This window comes from Microtus oregoni, unplaced genomic scaffold (assembly GCF_018167655.1).
Source record: "Microtus oregoni isolate MIOR12 unplaced genomic scaffold, Mior012 000172F_ref0000184, whole genome shotgun sequence".
Taxonomy (NCBI): Eukaryota; Metazoa; Chordata; class Mammalia; order Rodentia; family Cricetidae; genus Microtus; species Microtus oregoni.
The window spans coordinates 343,211-368,560 of record NW_024544828.1 but is presented as its reverse complement, the minus strand read 5'-3'; the positions used below and the strand labels follow the sequence as shown (position 1 = coordinate 368,560).

General features: G+C 47.5%; 1 protein-coding gene across 8 annotated transcripts in view; it reads left to right on the top strand.

Moving 5' to 3' along the window:
• LOC121445289 (actin-binding LIM protein 3) overlaps positions 1 to 25,350 on the top strand; it is a 119,705-nt gene that overhangs the window by 69,497 nt on the left and 24,858 nt on the right. For all 8 annotated transcript variants that reach the window (XM_041647335.1, XM_041647336.1, XM_041647338.1 and 5 more), the window contains 3 exons: positions 3,269 to 3,362; positions 9,140 to 9,227; positions 24,801 to 24,859. In XM_041647335.1, coding sequence (XP_041503269.1) covers positions 3,269 to 3,362; positions 9,140 to 9,227; positions 24,801 to 24,859 — 241 coding nt within the window. The remainder of the gene's footprint in view (positions 1 to 3,268; positions 3,363 to 9,139; positions 9,228 to 24,800; positions 24,860 to 25,350) is intronic.

Genomic DNA, 25,350 nt, shown 5'->3' with positions numbered 1-25,350 from the left:
CTGTTCTTCCATTCCTACCCTCAGGCTGCCCAGTTTCTTACACAGGCTACCACCATTTATAATTATACATCTTCATGTGCATGCCTTAAATGGCTCACCATTGACTGAGCTATCACTATGCACAAAGAACTAACAGATGGCTTTGGATGGACTAGGACATTAAACCTCCAATGGGAGGCATGGTACACACCTTTGATCCTAGCACTAAGAGGCTGAGACAGGTGGATCTCTGTGAGTTCAAGGTCAGCCTAGTATACACAGTGAGTTCCAGGACAGCCAGAGCTATAATGGAGATCCCCCCAACTCAAAAATAAAAACAAAACAAACAAAGCTCTCATGGCACTGATACTCAAAGGAGTAAGCAATGTGCACAGTGACAGTTCTACTCTCTGTCCCTCCCTGGTTGGGGACTTTGATATAGTTACTACTGATCCCCAGCATTTAACACAATGTCTGACCTCAAGTTGACACAGTTATTGCATGGGTTTAACAGAGATGGTAGAGAAATAAAATTATCAGGTAAGAGGACTCAGCCGCGGGGACTTACACATAGCAACTTCGGACAAGCTCTCTTCAGGCTTCAGCACTGGTGACGACACAAAATATATTCAAATCCCTGAAGGCAACTGTGAGCAACGACCCTAGCACTTTGACACTTTCTGATCCCAGATACCCCCTCTGTCCCATGACTGGCTCGAAGCCAGGAGATGTGAGCTTGTGTTTTCTATGGAGACACATTCACCAAGGGAGACAAGCTGTGGACAGGAAGAATTGGGACACCAGGGGTCTGTGGGAAGAGCCTGTGGATAATAAGTGTCAGTCATGAGTGACCAAAAGCCCCACACAACACATTGGAAAGCAACAATTGGAGTTGTTTGACTCAGACATGGGAAGGTCTACTACAGGTGTATTAGCTTCTTAAAGATGTCTTCAGCACTACAGAGTCTCTCTCCTCCCCTACTCCCTTTCTCTCTCCATCCTTCCCTCCCTCCTCTGCTTTCCTCTCCATTAGATTTGTCCCCGGGTCGATGATGTAGCAAAGAAAATCACCAACAGTGCCTGGGTTTTGATCATCAGTTCAGCAGGTCTAGTGAAGAGAGAGGCCTTTCTATAAAAACTGCCACAGAAGTCTAGTGACTCCCTCTGGGTTAGCTGCCTTACTTCACTGTTCCCTCTCAAATACAAACCAGGAGGGCGGAAGGGCCCAACCTCTAAGGCAGCCCTTTGTTGACACTTAGAAAGCTGGATAAGAAAGAGTTGCTTACAAAGAAAAAGTTCAGGAAGAGGAAATAGCTGCTGGCCAGACATACCCACCTGTGCCCAAGGTGCAAAGGGGGTATGATTTCTCAGACTATTGATAGTCTGAGAAAGGAAGCGTCCCTTCTAACCAGCTGCAAGTGGCATCAGGAGTCTGAGCCTTGTGGAAGGTTTGAGCTGGGCCTTGAAAGAGTGAGTAAGATTCGAAACACAAAGACAAGCTTGGAGACAAAATCCCAGCCCATCCAGGGCAGTAGGGTGGGCGTGGGTTAAACACTTCCCTCCTCTTTGGGAACTCAAGTGTGTATACACAGGCGAAGCAGAGTGCCAGGCTGCAGAGGTGAGCTGAGCAAGTCACTGAGAGCCCTCGATGCCATCTCAGTAGATGGCAGACATTCCTCTCTAAGCATGCTGGGTAAGGAATGTCTGTGGGAAGTCACCAGCCAAGAGTCATTGGTTCTAAGTTAGAACTTTCTGGGGCAGTGAGGGCTTGTGCAGAACTCTGGAGCCCCAGCCTAGACTGCCAGCCTCCCTGGGCATCGGCAGTCTGGCTCTGGGCCCCTCACCTGCTGCAGCCAAGTGGTAGGAGAGCCATGAAACTATTATAGTTGCTCAAGGCAGAAATCCTTCTGCCTAGGGGACCTTGGCCAAGGACTCAGCAGCTCCAAGTCTTACTGTGCTCATTTGTGAAAACAGGGTTAATAAGATGTTATGTTCCAAAGCTCTGTGTTCCATATCTAATAAGGACACAGTAAATGTGCTCTTTCCCATCTGCCTCTGTTTATAATCATGTAGATTTCCAATTCTCTAAGGCATCCCCAACCCAAAAATCTGAGTGAAGTTGTATCAGCATCTTTACCCAGATAGAAATTTTTTTTTCTTTGCAGTTATCCACGCTTACATCCACAGAGTAAGAAACGTGGTTAGAGGTCAGGGAAATTGAAAGAGTCAGGGAGGTTTCATGGCTCACAGACAACAGCTACTTTAACTTCAGGCAATGCTAACACCTCGCTCCCATGAAGAGCTCCAGGTGGAGACAGAGAAATAGCCTGCCTGCTCGTTAGGCCTATCTGAGTCTGAGCCATGTTACCCTACCCCCAAAAGTGGGCAACTGTCTCCTTGAGGACTCTCACAGCCACCGTGGTGATTGCTGCCTTTCCTGAGTAGACAGTGAGCCAGGCAGGCACTGACTGAACCCTAGCATATACTGAGCCCATCTCATGAAAATGTGGGGAGAAATCAGACCACCTGAGTTTGAGCCTCAAGTGTAAACAGATCCTGGGTGACCTGGGGAAGTTACTTACCTATTCCACACATGGGCTTGTTCCTTCAACACACTGGAAAATGAATAGGACCAACTTCCCTGGGCTGCCATAACCAGTAAATGACATGATCCGTGTGCATCAATCACTATCAAAGCAAGAAATGCCAGCTATTAGCCGTAGAGAACAGTGTAGCAGGCCATAGCAAGGCTGGTGAGAGCCTTTATCGGTGAAGAAAAACACTTATCACAGGACGAGCACCTGAGTTCAATCCAAAAGCTGATTCCTGGAACTCATATGTAAAAGTGGAAAGAGAATGAACTCCCTAGAAGGGAAACCAGGATGGGCTAAAAGGAAAAGGGAGACATGTCCCTTATGGTTTGAGAATGCTGTGCCATGTATGTGCAAGCATTTTATTTTCTACAGGAAATAAAGCGTGTCTTGAATAATTTTTCAAAAGAGTCCTTTGGGGAAAGAGAAGCAGGTGGGTCTGGATAACTCATGGGGGAGGGGAAGGGAAAAAAATAAAAGGCCACCCAAAACGACAGCCCAGAGCAGTGGCTCCATCAGTGCCTAGGGACCTCACCCAATGCAGATTCCCATGGCTTTTCTTTCCCTGTAGATCTGAGAGGCAGTTTAATTGTGAAAAGCATTCCGAAGCTCCCAGTCTTGGCCCCTCACCGCAGACCAGGTCCTGACCCAGGACACCCTCCCCGCTCTACTCACTTCCCGTCAACTTCCTCTTGTAGGGATGGTGTTCCATATTGCGAGGCTGACTACCACTCCCAGTTCGGCATTAAATGTGAGACATGTGACCGGTACATCAGTGGCAGGGTCTTGGAGGTAAGTGAGGCTGAGTCACCACGTGTGAGCAGGATGACCTGTGACTTCAAAGAGTCATCACCGCAGAAGAGAAAGTCACCCCATTGCTTAAGCCTCCCAGAGTTAGCTCACGGCATGGCCCTGACCAGATAGCCTTGCCAAGATATGAGAACCCCCAAAATAGAATGTGGACAGGATAATTCTTGGTTCAAAAACCGCTGTGGCGGGGAAATCGGCTGCTTCTTTGGATTCAGACTCAGACAGATTTCTAAGGAGTACCAATTAGGATTTTCCTCCTGACTCTACCTCGGGATGGAAGCCCTTTTTATGTTTTAACTGTTTGGTAATGTGCGCATTTAAGAACCAGCTTTGTCTAGCAGCTTGCTCTCTAAGCCCTTCTTTGGCTGGTCCATCGCCATGGCAACAGCTCTCCCCAGCCTCTGACGCACTGCTCTCTCTGCCAGTGACAGACAACCTACAGTCCCTTGCTGAGTCGTTGACCTTCCTATCCTTTCTTTCCACACCCTGTGGGGCTAGCTGCTACCTGCCCATATTTTGGGACCACCTACCTTGAAGGGTTCAGTGTAAAGGGAAAATAATGCCCTAAGGATAGGGACAATTGAGTTGTGGCATGTGTCTACTGTTAATTCGTCTCTGTAGGCCTCCACTTTGCATCTGATAGTGGCTAAGGAGTGGCAGGCTGGCTCAGCCACTGTAGGCAGAATTATTAGCACTGCCAGTTGCTTGTGGTTACCATGAGGACCAAGTTGCAAAGGATTCTACGGTCCCGTGCGGGTCCAGCAGACAAGCACAGCAGTCGAGACAGGGCTGTGTGAGAAGGTGCACTGAAGCAGAGCTCTGAGGACCAGAGGTCAGTGTAAGCAAAGCCAGCAGACAGGACAGGGAGAAAGACCAACATGGCCTTGAAAATAGAGGGTGGGAATACAGAGCGTGTCACAGAGGGCCTATTTCCTGGGACTGTGTCCATCTTGTTTTATAGTAAGTGTAAGGGGAGAACCTTTGGAGAACGTTAAAAAGGAGCTGTGTGATAAGATGGCCTGTTCTTGAAACCTGCACTGAATGTGATACGGAAAATTAACTATAGGTAGTCGGAGAGAATCAGATAATCCAATGCAGTAAATTACTAAATGACTAGGCATCTCTAAGGACTAGTGAAGAGGGCTGAGCAGAGGGAACGGAAGCGCACAGGAAAGGTCGCTGGGCCCAGGAATCCAGGGGTGCGAGGCACAAGAATAAAGAGTCTATGGATGATTCACTGGGCACCGGGGAGTTGTGGAGAGACTGAGCCGGAATGACCTGGTTAGAGCTGCACCTCAGAGAAGGTAGCATGGTGCTCACAGGAAACCGGAAGAGATGCTACCAGGGAGCCCCTGCAACCAAGGGCAACCACCTTGGTCTCCAGCTCCATGGAAGCTGAAATTCAGTATCTCAGCCACTGTGGACAACTTGAGAATTTGGGGACTGAGGAAGAAGCCAAAGTTGTGTCAAAGTGTTGAGTCTGGGTGACGAGAACCTTAGTATGGCATCTGTGGAACTAGAGGTGGAAAAGAAGCCAGGTAATCCAGGCAGAATCGTGGTGAGCATTTGAGATGGGATGTGACGGAAATCCCAGGAAGGTTTCAAGAGGATAGACAGGAAGGTAGATCAGAGCCCAGAAACAAAGCCTAAACCTGGAGAATCCTAGCACTCAGGATTGAATGATAGTATGAGAATAGTCAGGCTTTCCAAGACAGAGGAGAGAGATTGGCAGACCGGGAAAGGGCTACCACCAGCCTTGGGAAATGGCTGCCTGCGGGTGGCACAAAGACGTGGAGTTGTTATCAGAAGAGAGATAATCAAGGAACTAGGAGGAGGGTCGAGGAACTGGCTCAGTTGGTAAAGTGTTTGCCTTTGAAACACAGGGCCTGAGATCTCCGGAACACGTATGAAAAAGTCAGGAGCAGTAGTTCACACTTGCGGTCCCCATGCTGGGAAAGCAAGGACAGGCACATCCCTGGGCTTACTGATCAGCCAGCCAAGCCTACTTGGCAAGTTTCAAGCTAAGGAAAGACCCTATCTCCAAAATCAAGGTGAAGGGATTGGCGGGATGGCTCGTACAGGCTGTTCTTCCAGAGGATCCAGGTTTGATTCCCAGTACTCAGATGGCAACTCACAACCATCTGTGACTCCAGTTCCAGGGGATCTGGTGCCTTGTGCTGGCCTGTGTGGGCACCAGGCATGAAAATGATACACAGATAGATATGCATGAAGGCAAAGAAGTCATGCACCTAAAATAAAAATATTTTTAAAAGACTCTCCTCTGGCCTTCCCAAGGACGTGCATGCACGTGAACCAACACACATGTGTAGATCTGCATGTGCTTGAGCACACAGGGTAAGAGAGAGAAACTGAGAAACAGCGTAAAAGATGGAGCTTCAGGAAACATGGCGGGTCAGTTGGACTCTTGGTCAAAATGTAGAGAAGTTAAGGGATGAGGGGGCTGGGAAAGGCTGGTGCGTGTGGTGAAATTTTGCCTTAAATAGTCATTGCTGACTGCTTCTGCATAACGGAGGAAGAAGCATTAGCAAGTTGTGAAGTCAATGGGGGGAAGGCCACTAAAGCTGGATTCAAGAGAAGAAATTGATGCACACTAGGCTGCAGCTAGCAAGGTTTTCTAGTGGCCGCCTTTTGTTTCCCAGTGTGGCTGTCTCTCCTTTCAAGGCAGCTGTGACTAGATTCCCACTGACCCCGTTCATACTAGCTCCCTCAGCGTGTTACTGACTTTTCCCCCACTCCCTTTGCGCTGGAAAAGACATTTAGCAATCAGCTCTCCCAGCTTCCTTGTTTTACAGATGAAAAAAAACAAAAAAAAAAAAAAGGAGACCCAAGACTAGTGGTACCTTTCCAAGGTCAGAGGCAGAGATGGAGTCTGGGACTCCAGCCTCCTGGATCCCACAGTGGTGCCTAAGGCTCTCAGATACCCAGGGGTCGGGAGAAAAAAAATCATGGATTTGAATTCTAATTTTACCATGTCTAGCCACGAAACCTTAAGCGAGTCTTTGTCAATAGCGTAGACTGTCATTTCTTTCCTAATGAGTATGTTAAGCAGGACTTTGTTTAGTTGGAAGGCAGAAGCCAGTCTCAAATCAGGGGGACTGAAAAGGACAAGTGTCCATTCCCATAATAAGAATGTGGGCATCATTCTGGCTTTAGGCTTAGCTGGAGAATGAGGCTGATTAAGATACCTTGAATCTTTGACCATCTTGGCTCCACATTTTTCTGCATTGCCTTTATTCTGAAGAGGATTCTGCTTTGCGCTTGGGGTTTTGGACACCAGTTGCTTAGGCTTATATCCTATCATATGGATATAGCTACATCCATATGTAACTGGTTAACAAAATGTTCTTTCTTAATGGTTCAGCAAACATCTGGGGGCTCTCTGGATAACTTCGAACCCTTCCCTGATCTCACTGTCCCCATAGAGTTGGAATCAGCTCATTGGTGGGGCTCACACAATATAACCATACGGCTTGATAGCGGGAGGTCCAGCTGACCCAAGCTTAGTGCTATTTCTGGAAGATGGGCAAGGATGCTGGCTAGGCAGTAACCGCCAGTACAGGGCCAGCATATTTCCAGGATACTGCAGACACTTCAAACTTTCTTGTCTTCTCATCCCAACATTCCCATTCTCTTCTGAGGCCATCTCGTGACTCCTTCCTTCTCTGGGGACAGAACGGCGGAGTGTCAGTCCCATTCCTCCTATGTCCTCAGCAAAAAGACCCACAGCTTGCTCTTGCCCCACTTCAGACCTCGACTGCCATGCTCAGTGCTCTCTAATATGACCTCCTTAGGGCTACCAACTCTTTGCTGCTTTTCCTCACTGCCTTCTTGGCTTCAGTTGGTTAGTGTGTAAAATGGCTCGTTGCATCTCTCTGCCTTTGTTCTCTTATGCTGGGCGAAGGCTGCCCTGGCAGCCTCCCATCTACCCCATTGTTTTCTAAGCCATCCAGGACCAAGGCTGCTGAGACAGGCCTGAAGTCTCTTTTCAGCTGGGGCAGGGTGGCGGGTGTGACATTTAAGAAGATGTGCATTCAGTATTGCGGAGCCACTGTTGCCATGATGGAGGGAAAAATCAGGGCCCAAAACAGGCCCTATAATTGAAATGATAAGGAGACACTGTAGGAAGAGGCTACTAATTACGCTGATTATCCTTGTCATGGTGCAGGGGGATCGGTCCCACAACTTCCTTGCTTGGGAAAATAGCAGGCTCTTCCTGAAGTTTGAACACAGCTTACTCAACAACAACGACCATTTTCTCACTGGTGGGAGTCACAGAAACAACCAAGAATGGAGAAAGGGGACATTGAAAATTATTTTTCTTTTGTAGGAATCTGCCCTTTTCACATTCTTGCTAAGTTCTGAGATAAAAGAGTTTCTCCTAAACAGACAAGCCCATCCCAAGAACCCCACCCCTAAGATGGTTTGCAGATAAGATTTCTTTACGTGGTTGTGATTTTAGAACTAACATCAGACTAAGTGCTGGCTTAGAGAAGGGGGTTTCATGACCGCCCACAGTCATCCATTTACCTCATCCCTCCCCGAAAATGAATTCATTCAAATCATGCTTCACCTTCCATCCAAGGCTCTGTGCTCCTCCTCCCATATGCAAATTCTAGATGTGTCACTAAAGGGCCCTTGCACATCAGGTCTTCTGGAATGAGATTCTAGTACCTAATGCAGAAGTGAGATGGGGGTAGGGTCAGGGGGTGACCTTGCTCCCTGTTTCCAGGGAGACCTTAAACACAACGTTCTCCAAAAAAAAAGATTTGCACTCATTTCCATTTTTAAATGAAATATTGGTCAGGAAGGAAAGTGAGAAAAAGGAATGTGTTTACTAAATCCAGGTTAGATAGGCCAGGCTCAGGCTGAGAGATCCAGGTACAGCATTCTAACCTAGGCGTTAGGAGCGCCCCAGCTGGTCCCGCTTCTCACGTTACATAATTTATGCACTGAACCCATTAAAAAAAAATCTGTCCTCCTTAAGCTGTGCTCATAATTTTTGCCATGTTTGTAAACCTTATACACTCAGCCTTACCTAATCCTTTAATCTGTCTTTAAGTTGACTCACTTAACAGACAACTGGTACAACATAACAGGAGAAACAGAGCCGTTTGCCAATTGAAGGCAGCCCAAAATGAATATCGTCCTAGCCAGATTTTCTTGTTTGTAAAGACTCTAAGCCTCATGCTTGTTCTCATTCTTACACGAGTGTGTTTTAAATAATGCTACAGATGCATGGGTAGACACTGGTACATTTGCCTTGGTGAAATCAGACCTCAAAAACAGGATTGGAAAGGATCTATCTATCGACCTATCCATCTCTCCTCCTTCCTTATTCCGAGACAATGTTATTGAGCCTCAAGTTCACATGGTAGTACTTACAATCATTGTCAATATCATTAGTGTTAAGGACCCCCATACTCAGGAACATGCTGGCAGTCCTCAAATCAACACTTCCTCATGGGCAAGGAGGAGATGGGGAATAGTGTTCTCTGATTGCCCTGCCCATGTCTAGGAAAATCCCCTGAGCTTCCATCAAGATCCATGAAGAAACCACCAGGCTATCTGGGTAGACTCTCATATGGTTGTGGTTGCCCCCGGGCAGCCTCCCAACCGACCACAGAGCCCTGGAGAGAGACACCAAACCCACCAATGTTCCCAAAAAGTGTTCACCCACCAACCCCTACTGGACAGTGGCCTCAGTTCTGATGTTCTGCTCCGTATCCTGATTTCCACAGGCAGGAGGGAAACACTACCACCCCACCTGTGCCAGATGTGTGCGCTGCCACCAGATGTTCACCGAGGGGGAGGAGATGTATCTCACAGGTAAGCAAATCTGACCCTCGAAGGCATTCTGGTAGGCTCGTGGCTAGAAAAGAGATCGCCTCCTTCCTCTTCAGTGTTATCGCTGCTGTTGGCTTGCTTTCAGGATTGCAATTAATTCTCTCCTCTCTGGGTGGATGAGGGAAGTTGCCGGAATGATTAATATGAGGTGACATGTAATCTGCCTTCCATCCCCGTGTGCCTCCACCGGCTGCTCCACTGGCCTGCTTCCCTGGCAATCCTCTGAGCAAATTCTTCTGACTCCACGTGGGGGTGGGAGGTTGAGCTGGACAAGGCCAAGGGGTCAGAGGGGCAGGTGGGGGAGGGGGGATTCCCAGGCTACTGAGTTCACACAGTTTCTACCTGTCCTGTTCCATCCCATTTCAACTCGCCACATCTCAGAGTATCCTAGTGGGCCATTCCTCGGGGCTCCCAGGGTGAAAGGCACAGTGGCTTCCCTTCCTGGCTAGCCCTGGATTCCTGCTTCAGACACCCAGTTACCTTCAGATTCCACTCATCCCTCTGCCCTCGGTCCAGCCCCTGATCCCACTACATCACAGTGCTCTTGGCTCTGCTCTTCTGAAAGACCTTCCCAGTCCCCTCCCACCCCACTGGTTTGACACAATCACTTCAGCTTCTCATCTGAGTGAGGCCTTCTCACCAAGGCACCAAGCCTTGCATCTAGAACTTGAACAAAGCCACCGTCTATGCTGCCAAACTAACTTCACGTTAGCAATTGCATCTGGGGCCCCTAACATGTGAAAGCTCTGTCTCATCACAATACTATAGCCCAAGGCAGGAACTAGGTATTACTCAATAATCCCACAAATGACTGTCAACCATGATAAAGGATGTTAAGGCAAGCTATCATGCCAAGGAAGTTCCCCTACGGAAGGGCCAAGAGCAAACCTCTTGGTGAGCGACTGGTACCTGGGGTGCTCATGTCTCTTTATATCACTGTTAGCAACGTGCCCAACAAGAACAACTTAAAGAGAGAAAAGATTTCTTTTCGCTCAAAGGATTTTTAGTCCATCACAACAAGGAAGGGTTCATGGCCATGGACTTTGTGGTGTAGGCTATTTATATCATGGTGAAGGAGGAAGCAGGGGGCAAGCAGGACCTGAACCAGGCTTCAGGCTCTGACTTTCAAAGGCCCACTTGTCGTGACCTACTTCTGCCAGCCAGGCCCCACCTCCTGAAGGTGCCTCGGCCTCCCACAGCACCCGGCTGAGAAACCAGCATTCCCAGTGTGAGCCCATGGTATAACATTTGAGATTCAAAACCTAACCGTTTTATCCCATGCTTTTTCAGACCCAGGCCAGCTGGCCTTGGTGAGTTCCCGATAGAACATCCCCATTGTCTCAGTGTGTGGGTGCACCCCTCGCGGTCCTGATTTCCTTGCTCGTGCTCCCTCTCCTTCTGCTCCTGATTTGGACCTTGAGATTTCTGTCCGGTGCTCCAATGTGGGTCTCTGTCTTTGTCTCCTTTCATCGCCTGATGAAGGTTAATATTCAGGAGGATGCCTATGTGTTTGTCTTTGGATTCACCTTCTTATTTAGCTTCTCTAGGAACATGAATTATAAGCTCAATGTCCTTTATTTATGGCTAGAAACCAAATATGAGTGAGTACATCCCATGTTCATAGCAGACAATGAGGAATACTGAGAACTCAAGAACAATCGCAGTGGGTTTTTGATCCTACTGCACGTACTGGCTTTGGGGGAGCCTAGGCAGTTTGGATGCTCACCTTACTAGACCTGGATAGAGGTGGGCGGTCCTTGGGCTTCCCACAGGTCAGGGAACCCTGATTGCTCTTCAAGCAGATGAGGGAGGGGGACTTGATCGGGGGAGGGGGAGGGAAATGGGAGGCGGTGGCGGGGAGGAGGCAGAAATCCTTAATAAATAAATAAATTAAAGAAAAAAAAACCTAACCGTTGATCCCGCGGTCTGTCAGGCTGCAAAACAAACTAACATAGACGGTGGCTCATCAATGACAGACGTGTCCTGCTCAGCTCAGCGGTCTGGAGGCTGGCAAGTCCAAGATCAAAGCGCCCACAGATTTACCGTCTGGTGATGGCTTACTTTCATAGCAGTACTAGCTTCTTGCTGTATCTTGACATGGTGAAGGGGACAAGGTGGTCCCTGAGGCCTATGTCATAAGTGTATTGGAAATTATGCTCTCACAATGCAATCATTTCTCCAATCCCCCCCCCCATCCTCCTAATATTGTTACATGAGAGGATGAGTACAGCGGGGTCAGCCTTAGGGCTCAGAAGCAGGGAGAAGACTAACAATTCTTAGACAAGCCAGGAGGAACCAAGTACAAGCAAAGTACAAGAGTCTGTGGGGACTGAGAAAGGAAAAGATTAAATTATGAATGACACTGAGAATATCGAGGGTGTTGGCTGAGTCACTAGATAACTCCTCGGTGTAAGAATTGTCTTGTACACTGTAGGGTATTTAGTAGCATCCCCGGTCCACACCCACAAGGTGCCAGTAATGTGCACTCTCCATTGTGACAATCAAAAGTGTCTCAGGCCGGGCGATGGTGGCGCACGCCTTTAATCCCAGCACTCGGGAGGCAGAGGCAGGCGGATCTCTGTGAATTCGAGACCAGCCTGGTCTACAGAGCTAGTTCCAGGACAGGTTCCAAAGCCACAGAGAAACCCTGTCTCGAAAAACTAAAAAAAAAAAAAAAAAAAAAAAAAAAAAAAAAAAAAAAAGTGTCTCAGATACTGCCTAACATCCTAGGGGATAGGGAAGAGGGTGAAGTCATACCCAGCTGAGACCTGCTGGCCCATAGCTATTCAGCAGAAACTGGGCACGTTGGGAAGAGGCCATTTCAAACACTCTGGGACTCTTAACTGCTTCCTTGAACATATCATCATTCGGGTGTTAGATGGGGGAGGATGCTGCTTTAAACTGGAAAACCACAGTCCTCATCGTATATATGGGGATACACCTAGAGAAAGGCAGAGACCTCTGTGAATCTGTGTGCAGGACGAAAAAAAAAAATCTGGCCTGGGATTCCCTCCAGGCTCTCTCCACCTTCCTCCACAGTACTGAGACCCGGGCTGATATCCAGGTCTGGTCCCTGTGACTCCCCATGAGCATCAATACCCTCCGCGATCCTGAGTGATTCCTGCTTCAGGACCCTGTATTGCCGGTCTTGGCACACCAACCACCACTGGGATGTAAAGTTTGCACTTGGGTTGAAAGTCTGCTGTGCAGTGTTCCTTCCACCTTCTCAACCTCCCGGTGCTGAACCTGCCCTCACACCTACATTACCATCTGTGCACCACGGAGCAATCAGCATCTTTTTGCCTTCCTGCTTCAATTCTAAATCCTTCTCTTCCCCACTTTGGTACTTTGACCTAGATTGCTTCAGACTCGGTCCTGGCACTATTGCTTACTAATTTGTTTACCATAGACAGACCTCTTGCCTCTCTGGACCTTGATTGTCTGACCTGTATGATAGGCTTCAAGCTGTCCCTGTAAGATACAAGTGTAGTAAATTCCTGGAGAGACAGCTCTCTCTTTGTTCACATACCACCTGTATCTTCTGAGGCCTAGCATGTGTCCAGTAGTGCTCCAACAGCTGGTGGGGCAGGAAGGAGCAACAAAGACAAAGGCCCTGCCCTCAGGGAGTTCCCAGCCAGGAGTTAGGAACTTTACCCCCAACTTCCCAAGGATACTGAAGGAGTTAAACAATGGAGTCAAGTCAACAGCTCTGTGTTTGTGAGAGAAAATGCACTTAAGGCAGAAATGCCTCCAGGAGGTGGGAGATATTCTTGGTCATGAAGAAGAGCTGTCACCTTCTCAATAATTATCCCCATTCCTACCCTTCTGGCTCCTGGGAGAGTGGGAGTAATTGCAGGGTACGAGAGGACCTGCCTCGAGGGGTGCCGAGGGATCTGCCATGAGGGGGCTTGGGCCATGGGTGCTAGAGTCATAATGATGCTGGTTATGGGTGTCGTGTGTGGGTGGCAGCCATCAGGAGTTTCAGTTACCACTAGGAGCTGAGCCTAGAATACACTCACCGAGTAACAGCACCAGGACTCGAGAAATGGCTGTACAGGGGTGGAATGAGCCAGCGGAGAGGGAGCAGTCCTGAGTTCAAGGGTCAGCACTTTCGCTAATGGGTCATGATCTTGAAGAGTGACTCTCTCCTCTGGTGTCTTTCCTCCCTTGTAAAGTGTGGCTGGTATCACTCTCTCATTGATCCATTCTGATGAAGGTCACACTACTCCAGGCTCTCTAGTGCATGCCAAGCACTCTGCTTGGAGATGAGCAAGGCAGGCGTGTTTGGTGCCCTGATGGAGTTTATCGCCAGATGGGAGAGACTGGCATTGATCAAACAGAAGCAACAATATCAAAACTCTCTCTGAGGAGGAAGTTTGGGGATAATGGGAACATATCTGAAAACCAAGAGGTCAGGGGAGGCTCCTCTGAAGAAAGGACATTTCAAGCCAGGATCCTGAGCATGAGTAAAGGGGAGGGGCGACCAAGAGGAGAGGCAGTGAGGGCAGCAGGGGCGAAGTCCCCAGATGGAAGCGAGAGCCCCATGGTGGAGAAACAGAGACAACCCATATACCTGGTACAGAAAGAACAGACATGCGCCTCAGGAGCACTGGAGGACAGAACAAATGAGACGGTGCTGAGAGCCTTGGTGTGGAGGTGGGCGGGACGGAGATACAGAATATTAGGGCCCACATTCTGGACTCTGTCTCAGGGTTCTGTAGCAGGGACAGGCTGGTTCTGGTAGATGATCCCCAGAGTGTCTTTTGTCACTACTCTGTGTTTTAATCACCGTCGATGCCTTTCCGATGGGCTCTACTTGGGAGAAGTCTGACATCTGTGGGAGACTTCTGGGCCCCCTGCAGACTACAGTGTGTTTCCTTTTCTTTGTTTTAAGCTCTGTTGCACATTCTGGTTTTCAGCTATTTCTATAAAGAGGCCAGACTTCTAATCTGTTTGTTATCCAAACCTTTCATTTGGGCTTCCCCAGGAAATTAGGTCACTGGTTGTAGTGCGGCAGAATAAAGCTGAAATGCTTCAGGTTCAGGGCAGAACTTACACTGAGGTCTCCAAGGCCAGAGCCGCTGCAGATGGAGGCATTGCGCTGGGCTCTAAATGTGGTGTGCGTGCTCTTCTTCCTAAAGACACCTCCATCCAGGACAGCGGGTGCGGTCTTTATCCAGCTTTCTAGCTGCCCCCCGTGCCTCTCCCCTCCCCATCGTGAAGATCTGAGGCAGCTGACACTGGAAAGCACAAGGCCAGCTCTTATCATTTGCTTATTCAATGAATTCATTTTGAAATCCTGGGACAGACCCTACACTGCTAATGGAAGTACTGTAGCCAAGTATGAGTTCACCAGTGTTAAACGTGAGGAACATGGCGATCATCGTGGGTCTGCTCACCAGTTCAGCATCTGTGCTGTCGAGTACGCACTGGGGCTTCAGTGCCCTGCCCCATTCTGTCTGTTGACATGGAGACGTCAATACCAATCTGTGAAAAGGCAGAGTTTGAAGACAATGGGAATGTATTAAAAAGGCCTCTGACCTATTCTAACGAGGTGATCGAAAAATATTTACCTTGTAGTCATCCCCCCAGACCCCAATCAAGGACTCAGGATTAGGGAATTTGCAACACTGACCAGTCTGTCTATGAGGAACTAGTACGTCTAGTTCATCAAATCATTTTGCTTTATCTGTTACAAAAGTGTGTGTGTGTGTGTGTGTGTGTGTGTGTGTGTGTGTGTGTGTACTAGAAAACAGCCTCCAGTGACCTTCCTCCACCTTGGTTTATTGTTTGTTTCATCAATTGGAGCAGATGCAACTGAGCAACGCTGTATATATAAAGGTCAAAGGACAGTGTTCAGGACCTGGTCCTCTCCTGGTTGAGGTGGGGTCTTTCTCCACTGAACTTCGTTGTCTACTCCAGGCTAGCCGGGCTATACACTTCTAGGTGATTCTCTGTCTCCACTTCCCATTTCAGTTTGGGGTTGCAGATGTGCGCACTGAGTGCATCCAACTTTTTTTTTTTTTAATGTGGATTCCAGGTAGTGCAGTCAGGCTGTTGGGTTTGCAAGCACTTTTACCTGCTGTACCAACTCACTAGCCCCGCATTGGCTTTCGAGTCAGGGTCTCTCACGGGCCTAGAACCGGCCAAGTCAGGGAAGGTGGCAGATCATTGAGTTCCTGGAATCCGCCTTTTCCCACCTCTCCAGCACTGGGATCACAAGTGTAAACCACTGTGTCTGGATTTTTCACACTAGTTCTGGGACTCGAACTCAGGCCTCCGTGTTTGCACAGCGTATGCTTAGCCGACCGAGCCTTCTCTCCTTAGTTAGCCTTCTGAATACTGTGGATCTTCTGGAACTGCTTGCCAAATTCCACACATAGAAGTTCCTCTAGAAAGAAGGTCTATGTCTGTCCCCTGATTTTTGAGCAATGTCACGTTCCAAAAATAAAGCTAAGAGCCTCCGTTGTGTTAATGCAAACCCCACAGATCCCGGGCTGCCTTCTCTGTGGAGCCGAGGCTATTTCAGACCACGCTCTTTTTAGTTCAGATGATACAAGGACCTGGTAGTGGGAGGCATGTCCCGGCACAGCTGGAGACGCAACTGACGGTTAGCAGAGGCCCCCTGACAGCTCACTCTGACAGGTGCACCAGGCCAGTAGATGTCCCACTAACAGCCTGCAGTTGTCTCCAACGGTGGCATACCAGCCCACATTCTTGATCTCCAAATCTCCTCCAACCACACTTGCTGAGGCAGAGTTGCCAATTGGGTGACTCTCTTCCACACTTCAGGGTTCTTCCTCTCAACTGGCTCTCTCTAGTGACAGTTTAGGTCGTAGGAGTTATGCTTCAAAACTTAAAAACTTATGTTTCCCCAACCCTGCTGTGTAATTTTAGATTTTTCAAACATTTTTTTCTTTTACTAAGTTGCTATTTCCTCAAGTCTGCCTGTACTAAGCACATTTCCTTTTAGAGTACATTTTAATTTTTGATGAGATGTCTCTTTTTTTTTTCTTGAAGATTTTAAGGGTTACCTAACATCTTGACGTACAGGAAATATTGCAGTGTTGTATCTGAAGCATGTGTGTCCAAAGTCTGCTTCCAGCTTGTTCGGATCAGGTCGCCGCAAACTCAAAGTGATGTGACCATTTTCTCACCAGTTACATGTCACGTCTACTTCACAGCCAATTTGTTCATGTTGGTCAGAATCAGGTCCAGAGCAGCAATTTTCCCAGCTGCTTCCACTATTTTCTAAGAAACAAAATTGCCTCCGGGGCAAGTCAGGAATGTGTCAGATACTCGAGTCTGAGTCTGAAGAGACCTTTTATTAGTCTGGACTTTTCAGGTGGCAGAAACTCAACTCCAGCCACGTTAGGCAGAAGTGGCATGCTTGATAGGCTGCCAGGACTGAGAAACATCCATAAGCAGCCTCATTGAGGGACCCTTGGGTGTCCCCAAACCAGTCTTCTCTCTGCATCTTTTTGTGTTGGCCTCATACCCTCCTGCTCTGGCCACAGAGCCATGCAGTGGGAAGAGGATGTAGCCAGCCCCTAGCAAGCAGCTGGCAGAGAGGTGTCATTCCCATCTGAGCTCATCAGAGGAGTCCCAGAGGGGTTCTGATGACCTCATTTGGGCAAATGCCAGGCCCTTGCCAGGCTGGAAAGTCAAAGGTGAACAAACAGCTAAGACATCCAAATTCCTAGAATCTTGGCTTCACCACCACACAGGTCTGCTATGAGGATCAACTGCAGGAAGTGGGCTCAGTGCACAGCCAGGTACTTCTGGCTCTGCCAGTCAGAGCTCATGACAAACTTCTAAAGGTGGCTGTGCCCTAGGGTGCAACACATTCATCAGTGCTGGGTTATGTCAATATTGCCATCGTGACATGAAGAGCACATGAAGGAGGCAAAGAGATGACTTAGTGGATAAGAGGTCTCACTACGCAAGCATGAGGACCCAACACCCAGGTAAAAATCCAGACATGGGTGTTTCTGCCTGAAACCCCAGCATAAAGACAGGCTCACTGCCAACCTAGTTGAAATGATGAGAGATGCTATCTGTCTCAAGGGAATAAACTAGAGAAGACAGAAGAAGATATCCAATAGCCTCTTCTGGTCTCTACGTATACACGCATGGGTGTGCATGCCCACACACTCATACACAACCACACACACACACACACACACACACACACACACACACAAAGGGGAAAAAGAGAAAGGAGGGGGAAAGAACACTTAGGAGGCTTAGGCAGGCAAATCATGAATTCAAGGCTACCTTGGACTACATAACAAGATCTTGTCTTAAAAAAAAAAAAAAGAGCCAAAAAGAAAAGACTTAAATTGTGCTCTGCATATTTTCTCAGTGCTAGCAACTTTACATCATCATTTTTTTTATTTAGATACTGATGTTATCAAGGGGGTCTTGAGTATGCAGTGTGAGGCCCCAGGCCCAGGCACTCTCTAAATGTGTTATAATAATGAATGCTGGGGAGGGGGAAAGGTAAGAGAACTTCCTGTGCAAGTGTCTGAATTTGAATCCTCAGCATCCACATTAAAAGATGGGCATGGTTGGGGAACAGAACCCAGGAGCTTGCTGATCAGCCAGCCTGGCTTACAAAGTAAGCTTCTCATTTGGTGAGAAACCCTGCCTCAAAGGAGTAAGACAGAGAGTGACAAAACACGATGCCCAACATTCTGTCTGGCCCTTGCATGTAACCTCACACGTGCACGCACACGCACACATGCTCACATGCATGCCCCACATACCACACACACACACATATGCACAGAGAGAGAAAGAAAGAGAGTCACAAATAATAACAATAGGGGTTAGAGAGATGGCTCAGTGATTAGCAGCACTTGTTGCCCTTACAGAGAAATTTATTCCCAGCTCCCATAGTGGCTCACAACCACCTGTAATTCCATTTTCAAGGGATCCAGTGCCCTCTTTTGTCCTTCACATGTACCATGCATACACATAGTACACATATATGCATGCAAGCAAAACATTCATGCAGATAGAAAAGGAAAAATAATAATAAATAATTTTTTTGCCCTGTCCATACCTTGGACCCCTTGGACCCACCTAATCTTCAAGGTGTCCTCCTCATAGCCTCCTCATAGCATCAATAAATCATAAAATAATAATAAGGAAAAATACCTATTGCTTAGCATATATCCTAAGCATTCAGATTATTCTCATGACTGTTCACATCCCCTGAATCACTGGGCCCTCGGTCCTTCTTTGTTCTTTGTTCCTTCCTGTTTGATGCCCTCTATGGTAACCATGTTTGTGGTTACCAGACATTTTTCTACCTCTGTCTCTTGATAAAGCCTCAAGACTATTTCCTCATGCCAAGAGGGTGCAGTGACAGCCACACCAGGCTTCTGTTCAGAAACGTCACCTATATAGCCAGTCATTTGTCTTTGTGTCCCCTCACTTGTTTGGGGGAGACATAAGCAGACATATATTCACCCCAGATTGGGAACTGATGACAGACAGAAGTATGGATACCACAAAAGTCTAAGTTGGTGAACCGGTGAATTTCACTGGGGTTCTTACAGGTGTATGGGTGAGGGGTTACTAACAGTGGCAGAGATGACTCAAAGACAGTTGCATCACCAAAAGCAACCTCAGCATGAGTGACAGCTCACAAAATCTCGAAATCTAGAGCAAACTGCCCAGCCTACAGATAGTTCTGCTGGTTGAAAAGGGTCTTCCCACTGGCTCTGTTGGCCTGAGCCTCTTCCAGGCAACTTGGCTGTCTATGAGTGTCTTTCAACAGCCCTTATTGCTTATATAAGCTTGAGGGGAGGAGAAACCTGTCAAATCTGATTAGTTTTAGAGACTTCCTGGAGCCATTGAGGTGTTTGCTTTCTGGTATTAGGAGCTTCCCTTTAAAGTGGACTGTTTTCACAACACCTACAGCCCCTCAGCTGCCGTGCTCTGGCTCACCCAGGCCTTGCTCCTGGGAGTCAAGGAATAAACCTCTTCCTCCTCCAATATATCTGGGAGTCCTTTCAGCTTACACAAACTAGTTAGCCCCTAGCAAAGTATTTTCGCATGGGAGAGAAGAGAAGAGATAATATCAACAATGATAAAAATTTATATGTAATGCCTACTATAAGCACATATCATTCCAGTGCATATTCTCTCTCTCTCTCTCTCTCTCTCTCTCTCTCTCTCTCTCTCTCTCTCCCCCCCCCCCCGAGTGTGTGTCTGTGTGTGTGTGTGTATTCATTAATCCTTACAACAGACCTACAAGGTTGATATTAGCAATTCCAACCTTGTAGATGGCAAACAAAGGCACAGAGCAGGACTGAATTGCTCTGGACAATGTAACCAGCGAAGCTGCAAGCAGCACAACCAGGATTCAAGCATCACAGGATACCCACATTAAATAATGCATTGCGTGCCCAATGCCTGGGAAGACCTCTGACACCCAAGATGACGGCAGCAGTGATACTGTTATACACAGCAGAGCCAAGGGACAAGCTTGCTCACCACCCCAACACACACACACACACACACACACACACACACACACACACACCCAGAGAGAGAGAGAGAGACAGAGATAGAGACAGAGACTCTGCACCCTCATGGAAAGAGAAAGAATGAAGTGCCCCGTAGTCTGCAGAAGCAGTCTACTTCCTCTGGGGTTATGGGGCAAGGGTTTTCTTTTTTCTTGAGATAAAAATTCATGTAACATCAAAGTAATCATTTTAAAATGTATACTTAAGAAGCTTTTGCCCATTCTCAATGCTGTACAACCATCATCTGTGTCTCTCCATCTCACCCCAAAAGAAATCCCCTATAAGCAGTTGTCATCCACTCGTTCACACCTGCCTATAAGTGCCTGGTATCCATTATGTAGATATGCTTTGTGTCTGCAGACTTCCCCTCCTAAGTATGTGTGTATGTGTGTGAGCGCGCGCATATGAGTGCAGATGTCTAATGAAGGCCAGAGCAGCTGATCTCCTGAAACTGGAGTAACAGCTATGAACTGCCTGTGTGGATTCTAGGACCCAAACTCAGGTCCTCTGGAAAAGCAGCAAGTGCTCTTCACCACAGAGCCACCTCTCCAGCCCTGGATAGGGTTATTAATGGAGCAACTCTCAGGTCATTTCTGGGTCATCTCATGGAGGCAGTGCTGCTACCATGGAGGCAGAAGGCCGAGAAACCTCACCCTGCTGTGGTGATGAGCCATCTGGAGAAGAAACCTGTTGAGGCAGAATTCCCTGCAGAATCAGAAACCTGAAACTCAGTCCCCTTCATCGCCAAGTTAGACGGGCTGTGAGTTAGATCCTGGGAGGATCGTGGCAACCCACAGTGTCTAAAAACATTCAGATTTGAAAATGTTTACACAGTGCTGACCCAGAACTCTGAACTCACTGGGTATTCTGTGAGACAACCACAGCAAATGCAGCTCTGATGTTTTAAAAGAGGCATTAGCAAGCTGAATGTCAAGGCCCAACAGAGAGGTGGGTGGGATCCTAGCATCCTGTCGGCCCCAGATGTTGCAGGTCTGGGGCCTGCTTAACTAGTCCTACTGGCTCTGCTAAGCATCCAAGTGGACCTGAAGAATATACTGGATTTGGGTTTCTATCTGTAGTCAGTTGATGAGCCTATAACCTTCACAATTAGTTTCAACCACAAGCCAGGAACTGTGGGCGACAGTCTCAGAGAGTAAGAGAGGATGACTTGTTGGACCAGGAGTCCAAGTAAAACATGTCCTGTTCACATAAGATGTTAGAGTTCTGTCTTGGACCATTGGTTTCTCTGTCCTATAGCATTCTTAAAACTTAGCTTGGAGCGCCATATTGTGTTTAGCTAACTGGTTCTCACCTTTAGAGTCAAAAGTCACCTGAAGAGCTGTCGGATCTGATTCTCAACCCCACCTCCAAGAAATTGGTATTAGGGCCTCAGCCTGGGGCCTGGGAATCTGCACCAGGTGATCAGACTTATGCTCCATACGGTCAGACCTTGGCCAACCCTATCCTCGTGAAAGTTCTTGAACTCTAGCTGTCAAAATCAGAGGCTAGCTTGCTCTGTTTGCACAAATCTCCAAGCCCAGCTCAGAGAATCCAAATGGCCTAACATTGAGTATCTTGCTTAGTTTTAAGTTTTATTATTGTTGTGTTAGTTTGTGTGTGCGCGCGTGCGTGCGTGTGCCTGTGTGTGCGTGCATGCGTGCATATGTGGAGACTTGCCACAGTGCACGTGCAGTCAGAGGACAACTTGTGGGAGCTGGTTCTCTCCTTCTACCATGTAAGCCCTGGGATCAGACTCAGGTCAACAGAACGGTGGCAATTGTCTTTGCAGGCTGAATGAATCATCCCATCGGCTCATTTTTCTGTAGTCATCCACTCCATAAGTATTTCTTGAGACTCTTTGGTCCCCGTAGGAACAAAGATAGGAATCTTTCTCTTTGTAGAATTTGCATTCACATGGGGATTATTGGACAGGTCAAATGTTTGTTTTCTGTATATGGAGAGACCTACTACTGTAGAAACAAGACCTCTAAGGATTGAGAGGGTTGTTTAAAATCCATCAGTGTGGTTGGCCTATGATGAATCCCTTCCACAATACTGATGCTGAGCTCTTTCCTATTTGGTATGTATTAGAAAACTTGTCGGGGGGATGGGAGCTCGTTATCAATTGACCAAGAACATTCAGTTCATGAATTACTTTTCCTTCCCTGGAATTTTTGCCCTAAGTTCTTGTTGCAGACCTACTGAAAGCCTCTTCCCTTGGAGAGCTCTGAAATGCATATGGGCATGTTTCAGACTGCTATTCCCCCTTCTCTTCCCAGGGTGAAGACGCTACCTTAGGGACTGATTTTGTGTGCCCTCCCTGTTCTGATTACCACTCTTCTCTGAGTACCTTTCATATTATAACTGTAAAAATACCAAGGGAGAATCCAATCAGTCATTCACATGAGCCAGACACTGTATTTGGGGGAGGAAAAAAGATCACCTCCTTCCCTAGTGACTTACTTAGGGTTACTATTGCTGAGATGAAACCCCATGATCAAAAGCAACTTGGGAAAGTAAGGATTTATTTCACTCACAATTCCCCAAAATAGTTCATCATCTAAAGCAGTGAGGGTAGGAACTCAAACAGGGCAGGAACCTAGAGCGATGGGCTGATGCAGAGACCATGGAGGGGTGCTGCTTACTGACTTGCTCCTCATGGCTTGCTCAACCTGCTTATAGAACCCAGGACCACCAGCCCAGGAATGGCACCACCCACAATGGGCTGAGCTCTCCCACATCAATCACCAATCAAGAAAATGCCCTACAGGATTTTACCCACAGTCTGATCCTGTGGGGGCATCTTCTCACCTGGAGTCCTCTCTTTCCAGATGGCTCCAACCTGTGTCAAGTTAACCCAAAACTAGCCAGCATACTAGGTGTTTTCTTTCTGTTGAGGCCCTGCTCTTGATCTGGTAGCCAAGGGCATAAATGCTCAGGAGACCATAATTTCATACAAATCTTCATAGGGAAAAAAATCAGTTTTTTATGTTTACCTGAGTTTATTGCTAGCTACCAGCAATCCCCACCCCTTTTTTATTACTTTCTTTTATATATATGATATTCTGACAACTCCCTACTTTTTTCATTTTCTAATTACATCTTCCTCCTGTCTTTTGATTCTTCCTCCTCCCTCTCAGTTCATATCTAAACTCCCCTTCCTGCATGCAGAGTAAAGCTAATAGCCATTTGTGGCTCAGTTTTACTCCGATCAGATACATCAGTGTCATGGAGTCAAAGTAAGAGAGATAATTTAGTCTGAACCCACACACGCTTCTGTCATTTGCCCCAGCCTGGACTTCTGCCTGTTTCGCTTTTCCTATTTGTCTTTCGCTTACTTTCATGACCTCATCAGACCTCCACGTCCACCTCAAGCATTTCCTACAGTGACCTGGAACATGTGTTTCCTGCCGTAGCCACAGTGGTAAACAACTCCTGGTGGACTGGGGAGCAACTCAGAGAGGAACCGGAAATGCTCTCTGTAATTTAAACTCCCCAAAGGAGAGATCACAACCCGGTGCTTGAGAGCAGACACACCCTGTGCTCACTGGCTCTAAGCCTCAGACCCAGAGTCCCTCTGCTGGGCTCTGATAACCATTGCATTTTACTTTAGACGGAATCAAACTTCTCTTGAATAATTAAACACATCCAAGAATACCCGCAGATACGAAGTGGGGCTTCCTATCCCACAAAAGACAAAACCAGCCCTAGAAGAAGAATTTTGGAGGTGAAGATGATCTCTAAGACCAAGTATTACCTTAGTGTTTACTCAGATGAAGAACCTGGACCCGGAGAGCAAGGCTATATTAGGGGCTGAGTAGAGAAAAGAACTTTGGACTCCAGATTTGGGGCTGATCCTCTCTCCTCTCCCCAGGGTCTGGTTATTTGATCTCACACCAGACTCGCGTGCCTTCACCGATATTCCAGTCCTAGGGGCTCCAGGCAACAGCTATCATGGAAAGCATAACCTAGAAACAAAGTCAGACAAACAAATGCCAGCTGGGTGCTTCGGAATGGAGCCATTTGCTGGCGCCTTCCCTTCTAGGGCTGGTTACCAGAGGAGTGGCTCCAGAGGGATAATATGTTCCTATTTTTTCCCTTCTAATCCAGGACACCTGTCCCTTCTTTGGGGAATGTGCAAAATTCGAGGCTTCGCAACATGTGACCAACCACCTGTTGTTCATGCCTTTCCAAATTGGCCTTTCCAAATTGGTTTGGAGCCAGCCAACTGGACCCCCACCCATTATAAAATGTGGGTATTAGCAACATTAGTGTGCTAAGTTTGAAGGGTCTCAAGCCTCTGAGGAATTATCAGGTCAAGACAATGCTCCCAAGCAGAATAGACACCATGACACCTCCTCCCCTTTAATGCAATAGCTCTGATAAGTCTTAATTCTCTCTTAAGTCTTTGAGGAGAAAAGAAAGCTGAGGTTAACCATGGCTTGTCATTTTCTTTCACCCCCACTGCCATTCATCCATTCAACAAATATTTATTGGCCACCTGCTCTGTGTCACTCACGGCTAGTCGTCTGTTCATCTTTGCACCCTGCAAACCCACGGGCTTCCACTAAAGGCAAACTCTATGCGGATGCTGTGGGAGACAGACCCATGGCTAAAGCTCAATCCTTGCTTAGAAGGTGCCGTTGAGATACTTAGGGGGGCAAATTCACAAGCTAATATGACTTGAAACTGTATGTGTGAAGAGACCTCAGAGAACTATGGAGCCCCGAGGAGGAAAAAGTCACCCCCAGCTGACAGGTAAGGAAGTTCATGAGGATGCCGTGTGAACTTAGAGGCATAGGAGGATTTAGACACCCTGAAAAGCTGTGTGTATAGTCAAATTGGTACATCAATGGCTCTCCAAGACAACAGGAAGCTAAGAAAGCCGGGACACAAAGTTCTCCTCCTGACTGATGTGTGTGTAAGGTACACATGCTGTCAAACTGAGGTAAAGTGGAGACTCTGGTCACTGTCAGCTTTGAGAGATCTGAGTCTGTTATTTTCCTGGTCCCTTTAGGTTCTGAGGTTTGGCACCCGATCTGCAAGCAGGCAGCCAGGGCCGAGAAGAAGCTCAAGGTAAGAGGCATGGTCTTCCATGCTACCTTTTGCCACAGGTTGAGAAAGCTCTGCTTTCATGCAGAGAGTACCAGTTAAATGTGTGTGGATTTCTGTGGGCTCCCTGATGGGAAGAGTTGCTTCAGAAAGCTTGGGTAGATTAAGATCTTGTACATGAAAGAACCTTGACAACAATAAAGGACCTGATGCACGGAAGATTTGGAAGTGTATCTAGGGTGGGTGAGATTATAACCGTACCAATGCCGGCCAAGATGGCAGCCAATCTGAGGCACTTATGCCATGGTTTTTCGCTAGCCTAGGGTTACTTATTAACAATTATAGTTGCTATCATCTCAGTAATTGACAGTTTGCAGAATGTCTTCATAGCTCCTCCCTGGCTGGATTGCTTCAACCTCCTGAGGCAGAGGGGGGCAAGGAATTGTATCTCTACTTTGCCTGTGAGAAAAATCAAGTCTAAAGAGAGTCATTTGACAGTAATGATGCAGCCAAGC